Source organism: Curcuma longa, chromosome 1 (assembly GCF_044706935.1).
Source record: "Curcuma longa cultivar G26 ecotype Majalengka, Jawa Barat chromosome 1, ITB_CL_G26_1.1, whole genome shotgun sequence".
Lineage (NCBI taxonomy): Eukaryota > Viridiplantae > Streptophyta > Magnoliopsida > Zingiberales > Zingiberaceae > Curcuma > Curcuma longa.
This window is the reverse complement of record NC_133861.1, coordinates 11,823,634-11,845,934: the sequence shown is the minus strand read 5'-3', so window position 1 is coordinate 11,845,934 and position 22,301 is coordinate 11,823,634. Positions and strand designations below refer to the sequence as shown.

Here is a 22,301-nt window from a genome sequence, read left to right as displayed (position 1 = left end):
CACCACTGCTGCGCGGACTAGTGTCGCTGCTCTCCTGCAGTTGCAAACACTCAATTTTGGCGTTGCAGTGAATCTCAAGGAAGTATGATGGCGGTTGTTGCTGCTGTTGCTGTTGCAGTCGTTGGTGCTACCAAATCCTCCTCCTGACCGGCCCTGCCCATTTCATTCCGCCCCTCTCTTTCTGTTCTCCAACAAATCATTCCATCGCGCCCTCTCTCCCTTTCAGAATTCATTTCAGAGTCACTCGCAGACAGTGTGCGCGCGGCGCGCGACCAAAGTTGGCATTTTTCTTGGCTTTCTACCCCTTGCTTTTGCGTTCTATCTGGAAAATTTCACAGCGGAGTGGATCTGGTGGTCGTGCTCAGCCTCGTCGCATGGTCTTGGGCGCGTGCGTGATCAGTGTGCTCTTCGAGGAAGATGGCGGTGGAGAGCGGGGAGGATTGCTGCGTGAAGGTGGCGGTGCACGTAAGGCCGCTCATCGGCGACGAGCGCCAGCAGGGGTGCAAGGATTGTGTCACCGTCGTCCCCGGGAAACCACAGGTTCTTTTTCTGTCTTCTCATCTATCCATTGTTCATCTGTATGTTTTTTTTTTTTGAAAAAGAGAAATTAAATGATCGACTTTATGTTTAAAAAAAAAGAAATTAAATGATCGAACTTTTTCCTTGAGTGAATAATGTAAATCTAGATGAACTATCTGCTGAAGAAAAAGAAAAACAAAAAAAATGATGATTTTTCTTTGTTCTACTTTAGTTTTATCACTGATATTTTTGGTTCTTGAGATCTAATTCGTTCCTGTGTTTAATAAAAGCCCGCTTAATTAACTTTTTCCATTTTTTTGTCTGTTATGGAGGATCAAGGGTAATGCTCGATAGTTGGAAGCAACTATTTTATGGGTCGTTCGTTGATTTCCCCTTGTTTTTATCTCTTTGCCTTTTCTGAGTCACTGTGGAAGCTGTTTTCCTTTTCAAAGCGATTATGAGAACACATATGAGCACCGGATTATTCTCAAATCTTTTTCTGATTAGTAATATCATTTCAATTTGAAGATAATTTCATTCTTTTCCTATTTGAATGCTAACAAAAGCTCCGCACACTCAAATCTCTTTTCTATTGGTAACTATGAGTTCCGGTTAAATTTTTATCTTCCTTATAGATTCCAAAGTTTGCTTGATGATCCTCTCTTCCCTCTGCAAAAGGTTGAATAAGTTGATCAAGGTTCCATTTGTTTGATCCATTTAAGGCTTGTAGCTGGCCGTCAAAGAGAGAAATTTCTTTCTTTGTTCACCTTCATGTCAGTTCCTTAATGTCTACCCTTAACTGGTTCAGTTGTGATGGACAAAACTGCAACTCCACAAGTCATTTATCTAATTGCGGAAACTCAAAAAAATAAAAATGACAGTCCACAGGAAGTAGATCGGAATATGGGGAACTTGTTCACTATAGTTAGCTTTTATGACACTGCTAACATCTGTTACATGAATTTCACATGCCATTTTCTTATCAATGTTCGGATTTCCTGAAAGTAGTTTCAGTTTTCCAGAAATGTCTTGAATTTCCAAATCACAGATAGTTACGGAAGACTTCTGACCTGCAGGTGCAAATTGGCACCCATTCATTTACTTTTGATCATGTATACGGGAGTACTGGTACTCCATCGTCCGCCATGTTTGAGGAGTGTGTTGCTCCACTTGTGGATGGCTTATTCCAAGGATACAATGCAACTGTTCTCGCATATGGTCAAGTTAAGTATCAGAATATTTAATAGTACAGATTGGTTAAATCTTTGTGCAATGTAGCCCGAAATACTTACAGCATTGACAACTTGATTCGCTACAGACGGGGTCAGGAAAAACATACACTATGGGAACTGCATGTAAGGATGGTTCTCAAACAGGTCTTATCCCTCAAGTTATGAATTCTTTATTTAGAAAAATTGAGACTTTGAAGAATCAAGCAGAATTCCAGCTGCATGTCTCATTCATTGAGGTACAGGAAATTTTAGTTTGCTATGCCTTTATTGCCTTATTCTTGGATAATTCCTCTTTTAATAGAGATTGTGCATCATATTTGTTGCTATTGTAAATTGTATATGCCTATTTTGCCTGAAATTTTACATCGATTGTGTTCTTGAATCTTTTCTTCCTTGAACAACACCACATATAAAGATATAAATTGAATTATTTGAGCAGTTTCTTTGCTAGATAACATTCATCATCTTTAGTAAATTTGTATGATAATCTTAGTGCATTTGCAATTGAATGATTTGTCTATACAATTATGTCTTTTCCAAACACTGTTGTTGGTCATCTCATTCTGAGAATTTGTTTTTTGGAACATGGAGATATTGAAAGAAGAAGTGAGAGATCTTCTAGATAGCTCATCTGTCAGCAAAGTTGAGGCTGTGAATGGACATGCTGGGAAGTTGACAATACCTGGAAAGCCCCCAGTGCAGATACGGGAGGCATCAAATGGGGCAATAACACTGGCTGGATCAACTGAGACTTTTGTGAGCACTCAAAAGGAGATGGCTGCATGTCTAGAACATGGTTCACTGAATCGAGCAACTGGAAGTACAAATATGAACAATCAGTCAAGGTTAAGATGATAATTTGGCAGTCCATCTCCATCTTTTATCTTCTCAAAAAGAATAATAGAATTGCACTTTGAATTCTCTTCTGTTTTTTCAACTATCTACCTTACAAGCTACAGAAATTGGTTCGCTGCTGCTGTTTGTTTATTATTCTCTAAAACCATGCATGATTTGCTCTATGTTTGAAGTTAGCAGACAGGTAATTCTTGATTAGTAAGCCTTATGACTTGGTCCTGCTGGAAGAATAGTACTTACTGTTAGACATGCTAAATAGTTGCTTTCATAATAAAGTCTTCTACATGAAGCACACTTTAAAGATAAAATGGATAACATATAACTATGCATCTTTCTTGACGGTTACTTGCTGCAACCGACGAGCCCATAACTCATCCACTAGTTGTGCACATAGTTTAGCTATCATTTTGCAGAAGGCAATTGTTCTTACCTTCACAGTATAAATTTGGGTTGGTATCATATTATCTTATTGTATCCTTATACAATTAGTAATTTCTTAACTGTTGAAATCATTGGGACCTTGAAATGTATACTGTTTTTTTTTTTTTGGAAAAAGGATTTGAGTGACAATGTGTCACTGCATTTTATTGAGGTTCTAAAATATGATAGAAGATATGCTGAGCCTGCAACTAGATATGCAATTAATGTCAGCCTATCTCATTAGACAATGTTCACATATAAAGCTCACAGCATATGAAATCAATCATATCTAAATAGTAAATGAAATCCTTTCCCCTTGAACTGTATAATTAAGTCGTTTTCCTCCATTGAACTTCCCATACATGTAACAATCAATTTTTTCATACTTGTATGGTTCATGAACTGTCTAGATGTCATATCATATACAATCTAACTTGTGTTATGAACTTGTCATTTTTCCAGTTTTGCTACTTTTCAATGATTTAATATAGCCTTGTGCATGAACTGGAAAGAAAACAATCCATTAGAGTAATAAATATCTAAAGGATGTTTTCTAAAACTAGCAAAAAATTATGATCAACGGACAAGTACAGAGTGTGAAATTCGAATTATTTAAATTTACTTCCTTCCCATTACAAAAGTGACCTTTTTCCCTTCTTGGTCGATCAATAAAGTAGCACAATTATTTTTTTTGTTGCAACATGGATCTATGCCATTATACTTAGTTATGTTATTCTTTTTTGTGGAATAGTCGTTCGCATGCCATCTTCACAATCACATTGGAGCAAATGCGCAAAATTAGTCCTAATGTCACTACTGAAGGTGCCCACATGGAGGACATAAGTGATGATTATTTATGTGCAAAACTGCACCTGGTAGATCTCGCTGGATCAGAACGTGCCAAGAGAACAGGCTCAGATGGTCTTCGATTCAAGGAAGGTAGTTCCCATGGTTCTTGATTTATACAACAACCAATCAAATACTATGTTTTCCAACATTCACGTGCTTGCTTGTTTCAGGGGTTCACATTAACAGGGGGCTGCTAGCCCTTGGAAATGTCATAAGTGCTCTTGGAGATGAGAAGAAGCGTAAAGAGGGTGCTCATGTTCCTTACCGTGATAGCAAGCTTACTCGGCTATTGCAGGTTTGCTGACATTAATCTTGGCACGATCCCTAACTATCGTTGCGCTTTTACCCTTTCATCAAACGTGAATAGATCAACAAACGAGCATGCGTATGAAATCATCATTTGCTCAAAAAAGAAATACCTTATTTTACACTTTGGAGAATCATGAACTTTGAAGTGTAGTTTGTGTTTCAAACAAAACATAATTTTCAGTTATCTATATAGTGAATGGATTTATATATGGCATCTACTTATGGTGATTGTGTATCTTTTTCAATTTTCAAATTTGATATAGGTGGTTTGAGATGTTTGAAAAATCTTCATAGGGGGATCTGCTAAATTCTTTTTGTGGTTGGATGTACAAGTTGGGTTGGGACAATAAATTAATACTTTCTTGATAATAGATATATAACATTATTTAACTAATTAAATTAGATGCCACATTTTCAACTTCCTTCTTACTCTACCAAGTACTGGAGAGCAACTGAAGAGCTGCAGAACATTTCTTTCTTTACTAGACTGATTTTTTAGGAAGCAAAAAGAGTCTAAGATCAGAAAATTTTATGGGTTAGTTTTAATACCAAAATTGCTGTAAACCTAGAGGACTAAATTAGGATTGTGCATGTAGTGGTCACTGTTGACTCTGTAAATGCAGGACCTCAACAAGCTGACCGCATTTGGGGTGTTTGATGTAATCTTCAATAGTAGTGTGCTATTTTTTATATTGTTTGAATCTTTTTTAATGATAGATGAATATCATGAGGAAAAAACATCTTATCCGTCTGAATTTGGTACTCTATTTTTCAATGAACATGACAAGAATCTCCTTTTAACTGTTCCTTATTTTATTAACTTCATGCAGGATTCCCTTGGTGGAAATAGCAGGACTGTAATGATAGGTATTTTTGACTGCTTGAAGCTTAACTCTAAATATCAGAAAACTATTATATTTTCATAACAATTCCTATTGAAATTCTGGTGAAATAATAAATAAGATGATCATTCTTCAATGATCAGAGTATACTTGAAATAACAATATTCTCATGGAATACAAAGCTTTATCTAACTAAATTATTTCCCCCCTTTCCAGCCTGTATCAGTCCAGCTGATGTTAATGCAGAAGAAACACTCAACACATTAAAATATGCTAACCGAGCTCGCAACATTCAGAATAAGCCCATTGTGAGTTTCCAACTTGAAGAAATATTCTTAGGAAACAATGAAATCATTTAATGGCAATGTGAACTTTACTTCTTATTACCTGCTGAACTTCTTGTATTTTGGAATCTATCTAGGTCAATAGGAATCCAATATCAGATGAGATTCAGAGAATGAGGCAACATATTGAATATCTGCAGGCAGAATTAACCTGTTACCGCGGAGGAGGTGCATCAGATGATATCCAGGCAATTATTTTGCTCTTGCTGTCAATTTTTGTGGTGATGATGATGGCCAAAGCATTATAATAAGATATTAAATGGCCAATTCACTTGAAAGTAGACATTCTAGACTTACTGAATATGACAAAGACCATCTAATGAGCAGACTTACATGTATTTGTAGCTCATATGCTCTTCTGCTTGTTTCGTACTGTTCACTGTTTGAACTGTAGTTTATGTCTGTTTTGATTTGTAGGCTCTGAAAGAGAAAATATCTTGGCTGGAAGCTACTAATGAAGATCTGTGTAGGGAACTTTACGAATACCGCAGTCGATTTTCTCAGGATGAGCATTTTGATACAGATTCTAAAGTAAATTTCTTGAACACCCTTATTCACTTTTATCCTTCAGTATCTTTTAATGCAACTTCTTGATATAACCAACCAAAATTAATTAAAAGTTTAGTATTGAAGTTTGATTAGATTAGAATTAAATTGATAATGGTAATCTTTGTTTTGATTAAGGTTTTTGTAATTTATAGTGTTCATATTTAATTCGAATATAGACATGACACATGATTTCTATATATCTTTTGTTGTCTTAGTCAGTAAATATTATTATTTACAAAAATACTTAGCAAACATAATTCTCTTTCGTTTGTGCCTATGAATATTCTAGCAGCACCATATGTTGGTTAGCATCTGGTGGAAGCTTATTGGTTTAATAAAAAACATTTATGTTGTGTTTTGAAATTTCAGAAATCTGGAAGTTGTTTTCTTAAAGAAGAAGATATAAAGATGAGCCTGCACAACACAGAAAGCTTTGATTATATGGCTGAGGCTTTGCGAGGTATTAAAAATCATTTGTGTTCAAGGACTGTTAATTAGTTTTTGGTGGTTTAAGAATGCACATTATTTTTTTTTCATCATGTTATAGTTATCCTCAACCATTTAATTTTTGGGGTGATGTTTCATTGCTTCATCAGGTGATTCAAAGGACATAGATGAAGAAGTAGCCAAAGAATGGGAGCACACTATTTTGCAAGACTCTATGGGAAAGGAGTTGAATGAATTAAATAGACGATTGGAACAGAAAGAGGTGATAAGATTGCATCAAATTTTATTTCAATTGATTAAAGAAAATTATTTTACTATTTGTTTTTCTCACGATGAAGGCCTTTTGGGGTCTCCCCTAGCTCTCCCTCTGTACCCACCTTGTCTGGTTCAATTATTGTAAAGCTCGATTAAATCAGTTGATAATATACTATCATGCCAGACCTGCTTGAAGTTTGTTTTCTAATTCAAGATATCTTCGCAGCTGAAATTTTTTGGATTTCTTGTCGAACATAATTTGGTCTGATTATTCTATGAATTCTTTGATTCCATACAACTCCAGAATGATGCTCCTTAGCCAATTTATTGTCCCTGAACAAATTTTCTTGCCTGTGCAGTCTGAGATGAAAATGTTTGGTGGACTCGACACATTTTCTCTTAAGCAACACTTCAAGAAAAAACTGATGGAGCTTGAAGAGGAGAAAAGAACAGTCCAGGTTAATGGATAGAGACTGATTTTGTTATATACTCCATTTGTTTCCATGATTCTCCTCTACTGCTGATCTTCTGGTAACTCATTGCAGCAAGAGAGAGACAGACTGTTAGCTGAAGTTGAAAACCTTGCTGCAGCCTCAGATGGCCAAGGCCACAAGTTGCCAGAGAACCACTTGCAGAAACTGAAGGCCCTTGAAGCACAGGTTGATTATCTATGCCTGAACTTTTATTATGAACTAATAATGAAAATCAATTATTTCAGACTTGATGACTAACACATTCGTCTTTTCAGATATTGGACCTCAAAAAGAAACAAGAGAACCAGGTTCAATTGTTAAAGCAAAAACATAGGAGTGAGGAAGCAGCGAAGAAGCTACAAGAAGAGATACAATTTATAAAGTCACAGAAAGTTGTTGTTTATGACTAAATATCTTCTGTCATTCATTTATTCCATTCTCTATCAAAAAATTTCTTCTTGTGTTTAGCGGTATCTCTATTCGGCAGGTCCAGTTGCAACACAAGATAAAGCAAGAGGCAGAACAATTTCGGCAGTGGAAGGCTTCTCGTGAGAAGGAACTGCTTCAGGTGCAGTTTATGTTATGGTTTATGGTATTAGGATTCATATAAGACTGTAAATTGGATCAGGCAATGTTCTTGACCGTAGTTACATTACAAGTAATAGTCCCTATAATTTCAAGAAGTCAGAATTTGTCTTCTGCTCTAGTTGTCGTTCATATATGATTACTCTACTAAGTTCCAAGCAGTTTATGAACAACAATATAGCAGTGCTGCCTGCCCCAGCATGTGGCTGTCCTAATTCGGCAAGTCTGCTGATAATACCATTTACAATCACATGCCAGGTATCTGTTAGTAGTATTCCCATGCAAGGACCTCATTTTAGACTAAGAGCGTAGACACATCCTCTATCCATGCTATTCTGCTTATAATTTATCAATCTTTATGCTGCTCAGAATCATCAATTTGACAGTAACATGACCAAAAAATGGAACTCTAATAGAAATCTTGGTTTTATATTGTGCAAAAATCTTTATTCATTTCCATTTCATTTGGATGCCATTTTTGTAGTGATATTTTATCTAATGGATCATCATTTGATGAAATATACAACATAGCATCATATTGCATGCTATTTATATTCTTTTTAGTAGAAAAAAATAGGAACTAGTGGAATCCATTTGCCCCATAACTTTATTTTAATTTTATGCATTTGCACAAACAGCTAAAGAAGGAGGGAAGAAGAAATGAGTATGAGCGACATAAACTTCAAGCATTGAATCAGAGACAAAAATTGGTAAGTGTAACCCTTCCCTATGAGGAAATCATGACTGTAATTGTTTCAGACTGAAGTTTTACTTGGTAACGCCAGCCTATCTATTATTTTGCTACTACAGGATTACTAATTTGTAATATCTAGCTTATTCTCACAGTAGCTGCTGTGATATTACATAGTTTGTATTAGCTCTTTGGACTTATAAGAAGTTAATATTGTACTAATCATGCTACCGAGGATCGAGAAGATGAAGTCATGAAGATGCGGATTTGTGGGAATTGATATTTGTGTAGAAGTAAGCTATATAAGGTCTAAATTTATAAAGCGGGCAGCAACATGGTTGAGGTAGGTCTCATCCATGCTAATCCCGTCGATTTGGGTCCACATATAGAATGATATGTTTCGCTCATGTTGACCAAAACTAAACACAACATTTCAATCCTTAGTACCGTGATAAATTAGTGATAGTCCTAGTCCTAAAACCAAGTGCATGAGTGTATCCTAAACACGTAAAATTATTATCATTGCGTTGAGATGCATGTACTCAAAGCAGTAGCATGGCTGATGTTTTGTAACTGCTTACAGCATTGCGTAGGTCATTTTTGCAGTTTTAATAGTTGAGACATTATGTCTTTGGGATCTCAAAACCTTCTGCAGGTTCTTCATAGGAAAACAGAGGAGGCTGCAATGGCTACCAAGAAGTTGAAAGAGCTGCTTGAAGCTCGAAAGTCGTCAGCACGTGAAAATTCTGGCATGCTTCTTTAAGAAACTAGTTTCTAAGCTTCAATCCTCTAATGGGCCAATTTGATTTTACTTTTCTTTTCTTTTCTTTTCTTTTTCCAGTTATTGCAAATGGTCATTCACCAGGAGTTCCAGTAAGCTATCTATACATTTAGTTTTTTTACTGCTGAGAATCTAGATAAGAAATTAAGTGAAAATATATGAAAATCTAAATTAATTTTTCAGTTCAATGAAAAATCTCTACAACGTTGGCTGGATCATGAACTTGAAGTTATGGTGCATGTGCACGAAGTTCGGAATGAATATGAGAAACAGAGTCAAGTGTAAGTTGTCTTTTTATTAGGAGAATGGATCATTTTTGTTTACAGACTTGGTTATGTCTATTCCCTTTGTTCAGACGTGCTGCCTTGGCTGAGGAGCTTACCTTCCTGAGACAAGAGGAGGCTTCATCATGTGGTGCTAGTCCACCGAGAGCAAAAAATGGAAACTCAAGGTAGATAGTAGCTTTACAAGAATAATATATCGAGTGTAATTTTGGTTTTTGATCAATGCAAATTTATGCTTATGAATGCTTGGTTATGACTTTGTTTAACAATCTTCAATAATAAAAATACCATATAAAACTTGTATTAAACCAACTTGAACTTTCTTAAAGATCCTGTTTGTTGATCAACCCTTTTGCAGAATGCCCTCTTTGTCTCCAAATGCTCGATTATCAAGAATAACATCACTGGAAAACATGGTGAGCATATCATCTAACACTCTTGTAGCAATGGCTTCCCAACTTTCGGAGGCAGAGGAACGCGAACGGGCATACACAGGGCATGGAAGGTGGAATCAGTTGCGCTCCATGGGAGAAGCAAAGAGCTTGCTTCACTATTTGTTTAACGTTGCAGCAGATGCAAGGTTGTATTCCTAGTTTTTTGCTTGATATTCACTTTTGTGAATAATAATAACATGAAGTTTGCATCAAAGGACTAGAAAATGGAAAGAGAAGTAATACACTCCTTGCCATTCTACATATTGGTTAAAAGAGGGCCAGTTAGTCTGTAGGTCTTCTTGAATTTTCAATCCACTAATTAATGTCTTACTTTTGTGTATTTGAAATAGATGCAAATCTAGGGAGAAGGAAATTGACATCAAGGATCTGAAAGAGCAACTGAATGAACTTGTTAGCCTTCTTAGACTCAGTGAAGCACGGAGAAAAGAAATGGAGAAGCAACAGAAGATGAGAGAGCAAGCTGTTGCAGTTCCATTAGCGATATCACCTTCGGTAAGCTCATGTTCAGTTCTTGACAATATCAACTATCAAGTGGATATTGAAACTCTCAGATATTCTTGCAGCTCTTTTAAGATTTTCCCCCAAGCTCAATCTACAGCTTCTTTACCTTGGAACATCACTACCATGCTCAAGAAAGTAACTCAAAAGAACTAAGGTCAAACCAAAGAGATACTTAAGCTTGAATGACATAACAACGAATCTAATGACTTAAGTTTTTATCTGCATGCGTACCAAATGGGTATCCTAAATTTGCAAACGTGTAATCCTTAACACCTCTTGACACTGAAGTATCTTGCTTGCTAAATCAGCCAAACAATGTAGATGTGTTCTCTTTCTCCAAGTTCTGAAATTAAACTCAAGCCATGTGTACGAAAGATATGATGAGATTGGAAATTTATACTATGAATTTTTGTGTCAATTAATAGATGAGCTCAAACGGTTCCCTGAAGCACTCTGCTGATGATACTGGCACTCCACTTTCTCCAATAGCAGTACCGGCACAGAAACAACTAAAGTACACTGCTGGCATCGTTAATAGCCCAAGCAAAACGGCTGCAAGTTTTGACAATCAACCGCTGAAGGTCTTATTTCCTTCCTTTAATTTGATAAACTTGCAAACCATTTTAACTTTTGAAGTATGGTTGAGAATGATCTCTTCTCAAACTGCAGATGGTGCCAATTGGGAACCTGTCGGTAGGAAAGAAACTGGCGATACCTGGCCATGGAGGAAAGCTTTGGAGATGGAAAAGGAGCCATCATCAGTGGCTCCTACAGTTCAAGTGGAAATGGCAGAAACCATGGAAGTTGTCTCAATGGATTCAGCATAGTGACAAAACAATTATGAGAGCTAGACCTCGATCCCTCCCTCTCCAGAAGATCTCTTGACATACAACTTCGAACGGGCACCCAACAATCCCAACCAGTTCCCATGCGAATAATTTTATAGCATGAAGTGGTCAGAAAATCTCCTTCAGATGTAATCAAGACTTGACAATCTATTCTCTTCGAGGTTTTGATTAACAGAGAAGTCCAATTTGTACATGTTTATAGCTTATTTCTTCATATGTAAATTGTAAGTGTATAGGTAAACATAATGACAAGGAAATTACTATCAGCCACACTCCCATCTTCCTCTTCAATAACAAGGCCCCATAATTGTCCCCTGAATGTAAAGATTTTCGTCAGTCTGTTCAAAAGTTCTGAAGCATCTTGTAAAGCAGAACTTTTTTTTTAAATGCTGGTAATGAAGGGAGATGAAGGACAAAGCTTGGCATTGGCTTGGTACACTTTCTTTTTTGTAATTTGTTATATTTTTGCTTTGGTGTTGAGTTATATCTTGTATGTATTATGCATACCAAACCTTTCTGCCATTGTTTCTCTGTATTAGGGGTAAATGTTCAACAAGTTTCATTTCACTGATCTAAATCAATGTAAGGAGATGGTTATTTCTCCACTGCAAGAAAGTGGCACCTTCTTGGCCATGAAAATATAAAAGTTAATTGGTGTTCCATGACATAGGGAAGATGTTCTAGCTTTGAGTGTGGCAGACTGAGAGCTAAGTTGAAGGGGTAAAATGTAAATTAAAATATGATGACGTATGTTTTAATTTCGATAAAATAGGATGACGTATGTTTTAATTTCGATGATATCAGAGCGTCTAAATGAAAAACATATTTTATTTTATTTATGGAATTGAAGAACCGCCCGGTCCATCGAGTTACTGCTCCGACTCGACGGTCAGTGGCAACTCTATCGCCTATAAAACCGGTATTCCAATCCCCTACGGCGAGGGCGAGGCGGCGACTTCCTCCGCCCTCAGCAACCTCTCTCTCTTCGTCTCTCGCATCGCATAATGGTGCAGCTGAAGAACAAAAATGCCACGAACAAGAAGCCCAAGCCCAGAAGGCAGCGCGACGCTGTAAGTTCCATCACTTGATTTCTTTATTTAGTTATGTTTTTTTTGTGTGTCCAGTTGCTATGCCTCCGTCGCTCTCCACATCCGCCCAAATGTTTTCGCATCAACTTGATTCTTGGGATTTAGTGGAGGATTGGTATTGACGATCGAAATTTCGTGATGCCCAGCGGGAAATCCACTATGGGATTCGGTCAAATCCTTTGAAGTTGCTTTTATGTCGGCCTCAAAATCAAATCTTCGAAATTATGCATTTTTTAGTTAATAATTTACTAGCTCAATGTCTCACTTGATAATTATTTCATCGTCTTGTTTGAAAATCCAAAGAGACGAAGTAAAGGGAGCGATGTCGTCGGGCAGTGTGAAACGTCTTTTTGCAGAGGATCTCCTATCTTAGTGAAGCGAATAAACGGGATCAGAGGTCCTATTGGAAAACCAAGCAATATTTTGGTTTCGGAAGTTCAGATTTGAACGGCCAAGTTTCGTTTTTTCTCTTATTTTGCTTGACACTTCACGTCGAGTTTCATGGAAAATTTTCTCATTGTTACTTCTGTTTTAGTGACTAAATTCGCTACAATTTCTATCATGTTTCTTTCACATGACCTTTCAGTATGCAATAATATTGTACCACATGCAGGTGAAGAAACATGGTAAACAAACTGATATAGAAGAATTTCGCATTCAACTTGATGCATTGGAATTAAAAATTGTTGAAGTTACAGCAGACGGCAACTGTTTCTTTAGGTTTGAAGGATATTGTTTTGCCGTTTATTAGTAGTTGTAATAAAAATTACCATCTTTATTCAATGTTACGATTAGTGTACGACAAACTCCAGAATGTGCATCATTAGAAATGAACTATCTTCCAAGTACACTTATTTGAAGTGGCTTGCAGGGCCCTAGCTGATCAGCTTCATGGTAATGAAGATGAACACCAAAAATACCGTGAAATGGTGGTTAAATATATAATGGTAGGCTTCCATAACCCTATCCCTGTTTTTACAAATCCTTCTTTATGGTTAATCACTTTAATCCAAATCTATCAAGACATTTTACTCAATTCTCTCTAATTCTATATTGACTTTCTTTGAGTAGATTATGCAATACTGTACTTAACATAGTAGTTTAATTAACATATAGCATTATCTATCACTGCTGTTTGATACGTCACTTGCCACCCTTCAAACCTAGTACCATTTGAAGTAATTGATTTTTCATAATATTCCTAAACTGCATTCCACCATTCATCTTTCCTAAGCCTGCAATTAATCCATATACATAACAGAATCATCGCGAAGACTTTGAGCCCTTTATTGAAGATGAGGTTCCATTTGATGAGTACTGTCGGACAATGGAAAAGGATGGAACATGGGCAGGCAATATGGAACTTCAAGCTGCTTCTCTTGTTACAAGGAGAAATATTTGTATTCATCGAGTAAGTCCATGATTTTCTCCAGTTATGTTTCACAATATAGGCTTGTTGCTTGTCCTTTCTCAATTGCATACTTATGTACTTTTTTAGTGAAGAAAGTTCAGTATTTCTCATGCAGTCTACAATTTGGGGCCTGTAAATATTTTTTGTGTATCAGATCAATACTTCATATTTTGGGCTAGTGTTTCTTAATGGATATTCTGTATAAATAACTTAAGAACTGACTTGGTTTTGGAATATTGGAGCATCCATTTTTTCTGGTTTTTAAATGATCGAGCGTGGAGAAACTAATGGAAAAGCAAACTTGTCCTTTACCATAGTGATTCCCATGTATCTCAACTTTAGGAGTTTGTCTTATCTTCCACCATCCTTACTAGTACCATCGAGCAGTATGAGCTTTGGTTGGGATCCGATGCTATAATCTGTAGTTGGATAATGGCTTGATGCTTTTTATGGCTGAATTTTATATTCTTAATTGTGATTAAAGATTTTACGGGTGAGATGGGGTGGGGTGAGAAGGTAAAAGCAAAACACATAAAGGAAATATTGAGAGAAATAGAGATGTATTGAAATCAATCAATCAAATAGGCAATGAGATTTAAACTGGTTCAGAAGTAAGCCCCATTTGATAATATATTATAAATATAAAGAATGAGGAAAAGGGTAAAAGATTAAGAATTTGATAATTGAAATGCCTCAATTAACGCTATCGTCTTTGTTTGGTATCTATTCATTCAATGTAGAATTACGATTCATTAATTGACATAGATACAAAATTTATATTTTTGGAAGGTGTTTTTATGCAAAAAAAAAAAATCGATATACATTCCATCTCATCCATTCCTCTCTCACCCACCCCCTCCCATGTGAATGAAAACAAGGTGAAAAATCCTTTCAGCTCCATTCATCTATCACTATAGATTCAAAATATTCAAATCCCATAATGTTCTTTCATCCCCATTCCTGTATCCTTAGTTCTCTAATAACAAAACATGTTTAGAGCTCACAGGAAAGATTTCATAGGTCTGCCTTTTGCTAGGACGGTTTTTATGAACTTGCTGGATAAATGCTCATGTAGAAAATTTGTATACATATATCTGCATTATGTTTTATGAATGCTATTGGAAATGAGTTCTTGTAATTTTCGATGGACTTGGCTTTGCTAACAAGTTGTCTTTATTTAATTTTCTGTGTTTAGCTTAGTTCTCCACGTTGGTACATTAGTAATTTCAGTGGTCATCAAGCTGATATGATTCACTTGTAAGTTGGATACTCCTCTCAATAATATAATGGTTGCTGCTCATAAAAAATTATTTCTTTTTCTTTTGTAACTTTATAATTTTGGGTGTTCTCATATTTGAAGCTCAATTTTAGTGTGACTATGTAAAAAGATCAAGATGTCTTTGATAGGATTCTTTCAAATCATAGTTCTGTCGTATTATTTAGTATTCACTGAACCATTTATATAGTTTATGCCCTTTTATGTATCCCTAGTTCCACAATTGTACCCATTACTTGGATTCTTCTACAATCACAGGTTTGTTAAACAATCATTAGTTCCACTGGTATGATGTCTCTGATAGGATGCCATAATTCACTCATCCATAATGACTAATGGGACTACAAGGTCCTAATCCCATACTTATATTGGCTTTATATCAAGTCGGTAGTATCACCAAATCATGCAACCCTAGCAAATGTTTATTTTGTATGTGTGATTGTGATTGTTTTTTTAAATTTTTTTTGAGCCTATATAAACAAGGTTGAGGGAGGGAGTTTATGTATATCACATTGGAAATTTGTGAATAGCTAATTGTATACTTGATTGTATGAAATATGCTAAACTTCTCATACTTGATACAATGATCTTATCTACATGGAATGAGATATTGAAAGTTGATTGTAGTTAGCATGCATATCCTCTACCAATTCAGTTAAATTTCTCTAATCTTGCATTTAATTTTCTCATTTGTTATCATTGGTCTGAAGGTGAGACTTGGCACAACGGTAAAGTTGATGTCGTGTGATCTTGTTGTCACGGTTCAAGTTACGGAGACAATCTCTTGCAATGCAGGATAAGGCTGCATACGATAGACCAATGTGGACCAACTTTTCTTCGGAACTCCACATTAGCGGGAGCTTCGTGCATTGGGATTTCTTTTTTTTTATTATTATTTGTTATCATTTATCTCTTGGCTGCTTTCGTCAAGCTGTAACCTCCACATATCCAACTTACACTTTTAACTTGAAATTTCATTGATTGCACAATAGTGCTAATCAATGACTTTTCTATTATACAAATGTTTTCTTTCCTTAAAAGAATCTTTTAGCTATTTATTTTTATAGGTGCTACCATGATGGCGAGCACTACAATAGTGTTCGGCTAAAGGAAGATTCTTGTGAAGGACCTGCTAGGCCAATAATTATTAAGGTCCCCTTTTTTCTTCTATTGTTTGGATGAAATAATTCATGTCATTTCACAATATATGCTTTTCATGCAAAACAGTTGGTCTTTCTTACATTTAGGTAGATGCTCATATTTCTAGAAAGGATCACAATGACAAAGCAACAGCTAACAAATCATCAAAAGGGTCCTCATGCAGATCCTTCAATAGAGAATCAGTTAAATTGGTCATGATTGGAACAGGATGCAAGGATGTTAATAAAGTTGAACAGGTAGGTGATTATAATATTCACTGACAAGTACTTAGATTTTTATTTTTTCACTTTTAATAAATGTCTCCAAATGTTGATTAATGGGACTCAGGTTTTGCAAGAAGTAGATGGTGATGTCGATGCAACAATTGAGTTTTTGATAGCTGAACAGGATATGGACTTACATGAAAATGCACAAAGTAGCAATGATAGGCCCATGGAAAACGATTTAGTTCAAGGTAGTGAATTGTTTGATGAAGCTTGTTCATGAACTCGATGCAACAATTTTTTAATTTTTTTTATGATTTTGTGAACTTGTGATTACCAAGTCCATTATTGTCTTAGTCTAAATCTCTCTTGTTTGACACTATTAGGATGTTAGAATTATTAGTTACTATGTTATGAGCTTAGTACCACTTTGGGTATTATGCCAAAGTTAATATATGTTTATATAGTAGTTTTCCTTGACACAACACAATATTTTTTTCCTTTCAATTTAGTATTGCAGCAGGTAAGAAAATTACTTAATCATCGCCTTATTGATAGATTGATCTACCTTATCATAACTATACTTGTTTTGACTGCAATTACTGTGCATACACTTTTGGTAATGGAAATTCTCAAGACAACTTTGTTAACAAGATGGATGATACTTTTCGTGCATGTTCATTGATTGTAGACACCAAAACCGAAAATATATGTGGATATAGTATTAACTCTATTATAAATGATGCTATTTTTCGTGAGAACACCAAGCATAATTTAGAATGTCTAAGTTTTAGATGTATATGTTAAGAAATATATAGCTTATATTATTTTCTATTTTTCTTCTAAAATTGTGGTTATTTATAAATATGGGAAAAAATACTTGCTTTCAATTTTGATCTTTTGCAAAACTAATTATTACAATTTATTACTCTCGAATTGTATCTCATGCTTGTGTCTATCTTCATATGCTTTTTCTTATCATATGAATACCTTGTTGTTATCATTGTTGTGTTATATTCTATATTACTTTTACCTCTTATCTACCTTGAGCCGTAAGTGATTTTGCTAACTTTTTTATTATTATTTGTGAATGCTCTTTTCATACTCTTGTTTTTGTTGTTTCTGTTGCTTTCCTCATCTTGCTTTATTTGGTATATTAAAAAAATAATAATCATTAAATAGATTATCAAATGCCCAATTGAAACATTATAATACAGTATTGCCAATCTTAACTCATTTTTGAAGAGAATTTGAAATTTTAATAAATAAATTTCTTTGTGGTCATCTATGAGGAAAAATGATGTGTCACACGTCTGCCACTGTTTGGGATCTCAGGAGAATAAAGGCATGAAGCCACCAAGGACTAAACGTCACTAAAGATAAGTTAGATTTGGGAACAAAAAAATTGATGACATCGATATATATTAATTGGATTTTCCTTTTGAATTAAAAAAACAATTTTTAGTTTCTAGTGGGCAAACGTCTACTGATAGCCCAGGAAAGCATCACTATTACAATTTTTCAATCAAGTGCTTCAAACCTTGGAGCCCCTAGTCAAGATAATATGATCCTAGTTTATGAATGTTAGACTCCTTTTTAATTCCTTGCTCGCAAATTAGACTGGCTATATCCTATTATTAGTTGTAAAAGTAACTACATCTCTAAGAATTTTGGTTGAATTTGGCTACAAGAAGAAATAACCGGGATTGAAAAATGATTTTTATAATTATTATGTGCCAGAAACTAGAGAATCACACACTTTTTTTTGGATCCACTATCTCATTTCAACATTTAACCCCGCCAATGCCGGTCCCAAGTCTGGATGAAAAAGGGCGAGGGTTACATGTTAAGTTGTCAGCCAACGTGGACTTTTAGGTAAATATTCAATGAATAAATTTATCAAATTATTGTGCTAATGCTAGGTTGTTTCCGAAAGGAACGCATTGTATCCGACTATAACATCTTGGCAAGGGTCGTTATATCTGCATTGCAAGGTCCGACCTCACTTAGTGAGATAAGGCTTAGTTGTTATTGTTGTGAACCCTTATGGTGATTCTTGATGCAATATATATGTTGGCAAGATTACAATTCAAATTTTTTGCTAAATATTTTCAGATTTTTCTGGAGAAGGACAAAGTCAGGAACCTGGACTGCCAGAGGTAGCATCAACAGACTTAAGGTTGGAGCAAAATGTATGTGATAAAACTACCCAACCTATACTGGAAGTTGACATTGTTAATAATTCTGATAGCAATGGTTATATGGTATTTGGTACAAATTCGTTTATGGTAGCAAGTATTCTTGGACAACTGTTTCTACTCATCATTGGTAGTTTGGTACTCATTTTTCTCACAGGAGAAACAAGGAAAGAAGAATTGTTCTTGCAAATCTAAAACGAAGTGCCAGGCTTGTAGCACATCAACAGGAAAAACTTCACCCTCTGTGTATGCTCTTGGGCAATTTCAGTTCCTGAAATTTACTAATCTTTTCTCTTATGTACCTCTGGATTGAAAATTTATGTTCATTAAAAGAAAATATTATTAGGCAACTTACCTGAGCATGTGCCTCATTTTATGAACTTCCCAGAAGCATCATAATGTTGAGAAAATGCCCACATATGCATTCTTTTCTTTTCTTTTCTTCCAAATTCCAATTGCTTCAAGTGTCTTGATATTGACTCGATCAAACTCAACTGCCATAAGTGTATTTCTGTATACTGATTGTAATACTCAGTAATAGTTGGTGAAACAACAGTTTGTAATTGATCATTGAGACTCTCAGACAAGGATGCTTGGTAACCATCAGAATAACGATAGTCATACACTGAGAATATGCAGTTTATTGAATAGCTCGACACATTTAAAAATCCACCAGAATCTCTGATCAACTTTTTGTAGTTTTGAACATAATATGAACCTTTAGGATCTGGAGGTGATTGAACAATCTGTTCATAGTAGTTTCTGAACAATATAGAGCTGATAAGACTTTAAGCTTTCATTTTTTGATTTGACATCAGCTTTAGTGTGATGTGCTAGCCTTTCAAACATGGCACTCTTTCCTGCCCCATATAATAAATTTCAGCTCTGAACAATAACTTCCGTTTCGGCCCACCACTTCCTAGTTTGTCACATATCAGCTCTATTTCTTCAATTGAAGCCCATCCAAACTAGATATCAGTAAATTAGTCTCACAAAATTGCCTTCCATGTCTAAATAGTATTTTCACATTCACCGAAGATGTCGTGTATAGATTCTTTTTTTAATTGCATAATGCATATGTTTTGTTCAATTAAATTCCCCACCACAAGTTGGTAACCATACTATTTCCAATTAGGCATTTTATTCATCTCCTATCAATATCACACAAGAAGCATGGATCTTACCTCCCAAGATCAAGTGCTAAGTTTTCTTGAAGACCAATATAGAATTTTCTTAGATGCTTTGTCCCATAGGAATTTCATAAATTAGGTTTTGTTCAGGGATTTGATATCCTTCTTCTTTGTAAGACACATATCACTCAATGGATTGTTATTATTATTATTATTATTTTAATCTTCTGCACTCCATAAAATCTTGCTATTATTTATTCTATGGTTTTGAATTCTTGATGCATTTCCTTGGAAGAGAAGTAGAAGCCCAGTTGGATATCTTAAGTATCTTTTCAGAATGCATACTAGGGCTATTGCAGATTGTGAGTCATCCTTTGCAAATATTTACATCTGCAACAGATGGATGGATGATAAATGGATTTTCATTTTTGACAAGGAGTCTGATTGCCTCTTGTAACTTTCTCATCTAGCCAATTAGATGACACTTGCATGGCAATTCCAAACATATATGGGGAAGATGGACAGCCTCACATCACACTTTGATGCTCTTTACTTTACATCCTTATATTACTCGTAATTAGTTGACGGTGAAATTTGGTGTGCATTTGCAAGTTCTGATCCACTTCAGGGTTTCGAGCCAAACTTCTCAATGATAACCATGATGTAATTCCTGCTAAGTGGATCAAAGCGTTATGTAGCTTATATCTGCTAGGTTTTTGGTTTATTGAATCTGTTCCTTTTTCTACTGATTAACCATTCCTGATTCCCTTACTATATCTGATGGCGAGTTATATTTAAGACTGGCTGGGTGGAGGTCGAGAATATTTTCTGAGTGATGGCGCACAATTATGGTTAATATGATTGTTTTTTATTTTAAGAATTCCAGAAGTTTTATAAATTGTGAGGCAACATTATGATTTATGATAATAAAATTTAAGCTGATCTTACTTGGCAGCGATAACAAACGCGCTGTTAACAAAGGCAAGAGGGAAACAAAGCAGAATAAAAGAAAAGAAGCCCGAAAACAAGGCAAGGAGTCTGGATCAGCACCATTGCCAGATATGGGAGCGCTTTGCATTTGATTGGTGGATTTTGTCCAATTTACTTGAATTTTTAGTTACTTCCTTGCTTGAAGCTTTGACACTTGATTATCAAGTCGGCTGATCGAGTGCCACTTATTGAAGTTCACTGGGCACCTTGGTGTTGAGGTATTCCATTTTTTTTTCTGGTCGAAATTTCAGGCATCATCTACAATATTGCTTTTGGATTTAATGATTTAAACTATCATTTTGACACCTGGTTGGCTCAATACAGACTGATAATTTGCTGTAAAAACACAAAGCTCTACCTTCTTTCATGTTTCACAATGGTGTTTAACCTTTCAATTCCACTCTTTTGTTTCAGGATTGAATGAAGCATTCACGACATTTTATTCTCCTGATTCAGCTGGGGGCATTCGGTTAAAGTTTCAGCTGAGGATTCCCTTGGCAGAGCGAAACGAATCAAATCTTCTGTTCCCATCTAAACCTTTTACAATGTAACACTAGATGATCATATAGGGCTAGTAAACAGGTAATCAGGAGACTCTCTCATGAGCTTTTACTGTATATGTTACAACGATCGGAATGAAAGAAGAAAAAAAAGCAACAAAAAGTCCTTATTTGACACAGATGCAGTGAACTCGTGCCTCGAATTATCCACGTGAAGCTATCCTACCATGCACTTTGCTTTTGAAGCTTTTCAAGATGGTTCGATGTGAACTGCCTTAATTATTGGACGCTTTCTCAATTCCAATCATTGAAATTCATGCTTAAATTGGGAGCAAGCACCATCGATCCGATCCGATCAATACAAAAAAAGATACTATTGTTTGAATATGAAGAATCAAGGTGATATCTTTCTCTCACTTTTTTGCAGGACAAATGAGAAAGCGAGGACATGGGAAAGTTTCGGCCTCCAAAAAAGGAAGCTGAAATTGATCGCAGCCTTAGGTAGGCAGTTCTTTCCCTTTAAAACAGGAAGGAAATTCAGAAGGCAATGTGCATTGTGTCAAAATAGTATAATTTGCAAGGCGGTCAGATCAGGGGCCAGAGAGCTCAGAGAGAGAGAGAGAGTAGAAGTTGGACTTGAACTTCCTCTTTTTGATCTCAAACAGCTTAAAACGTGTTCTTTTAAAGATGGTTTTTAAGCTATTTTTTCTTCAAATAAGATTTTTAAAACGGTACTTCTACTTTTGTAGTGGAATTGAATTCACCTTTGCTTTAATATCTCAGTCTCTTTCTAAACGTCGCCAACTTCTTTAGGTGGACAAGAGGTTGCACCGTAAAGTATTCATATTGACATTTTAATTAATTGATCTTTCCTGCTTTGAAACCAGGCAAAACTAGAAGAGACAAAGAAGAAAGAAGCCAATCCAGCAGGGTGTGGAGATTGGAGGGGAGAACGATTACAATAAGGTTTGTCACTCGCCAATCTTGGAAAGATTTTTGGGATTAAATGGATGGAAAGTTTAGCATTATACAATATTTTAGGCTTCAAAATCTTGGAATTATGGATACTTCTTCAAGTCATAATGTAATTTCCTTCATTTAGTCT

General features: G+C 35.6%; 2 protein-coding genes across 2 annotated transcripts; both read left to right on the top strand.

Moving 5' to 3' along the window:
• The first annotated feature begins 164 nt into the window (after positions 1–164).
• On the top strand, positions 165–11,677 carry LOC141828540 (kinesin-like protein KIN-4A). The gene is made up of 25 exons (XM_074715989.1): positions 165–540; positions 1,596–1,742; positions 1,838–1,987; positions 2,343–2,596; positions 3,778–3,965; positions 4,046–4,170; positions 5,015–5,051; positions 5,243–5,334; positions 5,448–5,558; positions 5,788–5,901; positions 6,289–6,379; positions 6,516–6,628; positions 6,981–7,079; positions 7,167–7,280; positions 7,370–7,486; positions 7,582–7,662; positions 8,318–8,389; positions 9,026–9,119; positions 9,212–9,243; positions 9,335–9,432; positions 9,507–9,602; positions 9,794–10,015; positions 10,220–10,382; positions 10,817–10,972; positions 11,061–11,677. Exons 1-25 carry the CDS (start codon positions 418–420, stop codon positions 11,274–11,276), a joined length of 3,105 nt encoding a protein of 1,034 aa, XP_074572090.1. The 5' UTR covers positions 165–417; the 3' UTR covers positions 11,277–11,677.
• Positions 11,678–12,215: 538 nt separating this feature from the next.
• Positions 12,216–21,499, top strand: LOC141848618 (OVARIAN TUMOR DOMAIN-containing deubiquitinating enzyme 7). The gene is made up of 12 exons (XM_074736669.1): positions 12,216–12,309; positions 12,941–13,047; positions 13,199–13,274; positions 13,589–13,738; positions 14,934–14,995; positions 16,082–16,166; positions 16,262–16,411; positions 16,503–16,629; positions 18,494–18,570; positions 18,734–18,822; positions 20,662–20,914; positions 21,111–21,499. Exons 1-11 carry the CDS (start codon positions 12,244–12,246, stop codon positions 20,786–20,788), a joined length of 1,116 nt encoding a protein of 371 aa, XP_074592770.1. The 5' UTR covers positions 12,216–12,243; the 3' UTR covers positions 20,789–20,914; positions 21,111–21,499.
• Positions 21,500–22,301: the final 802 nt, after the last annotated feature.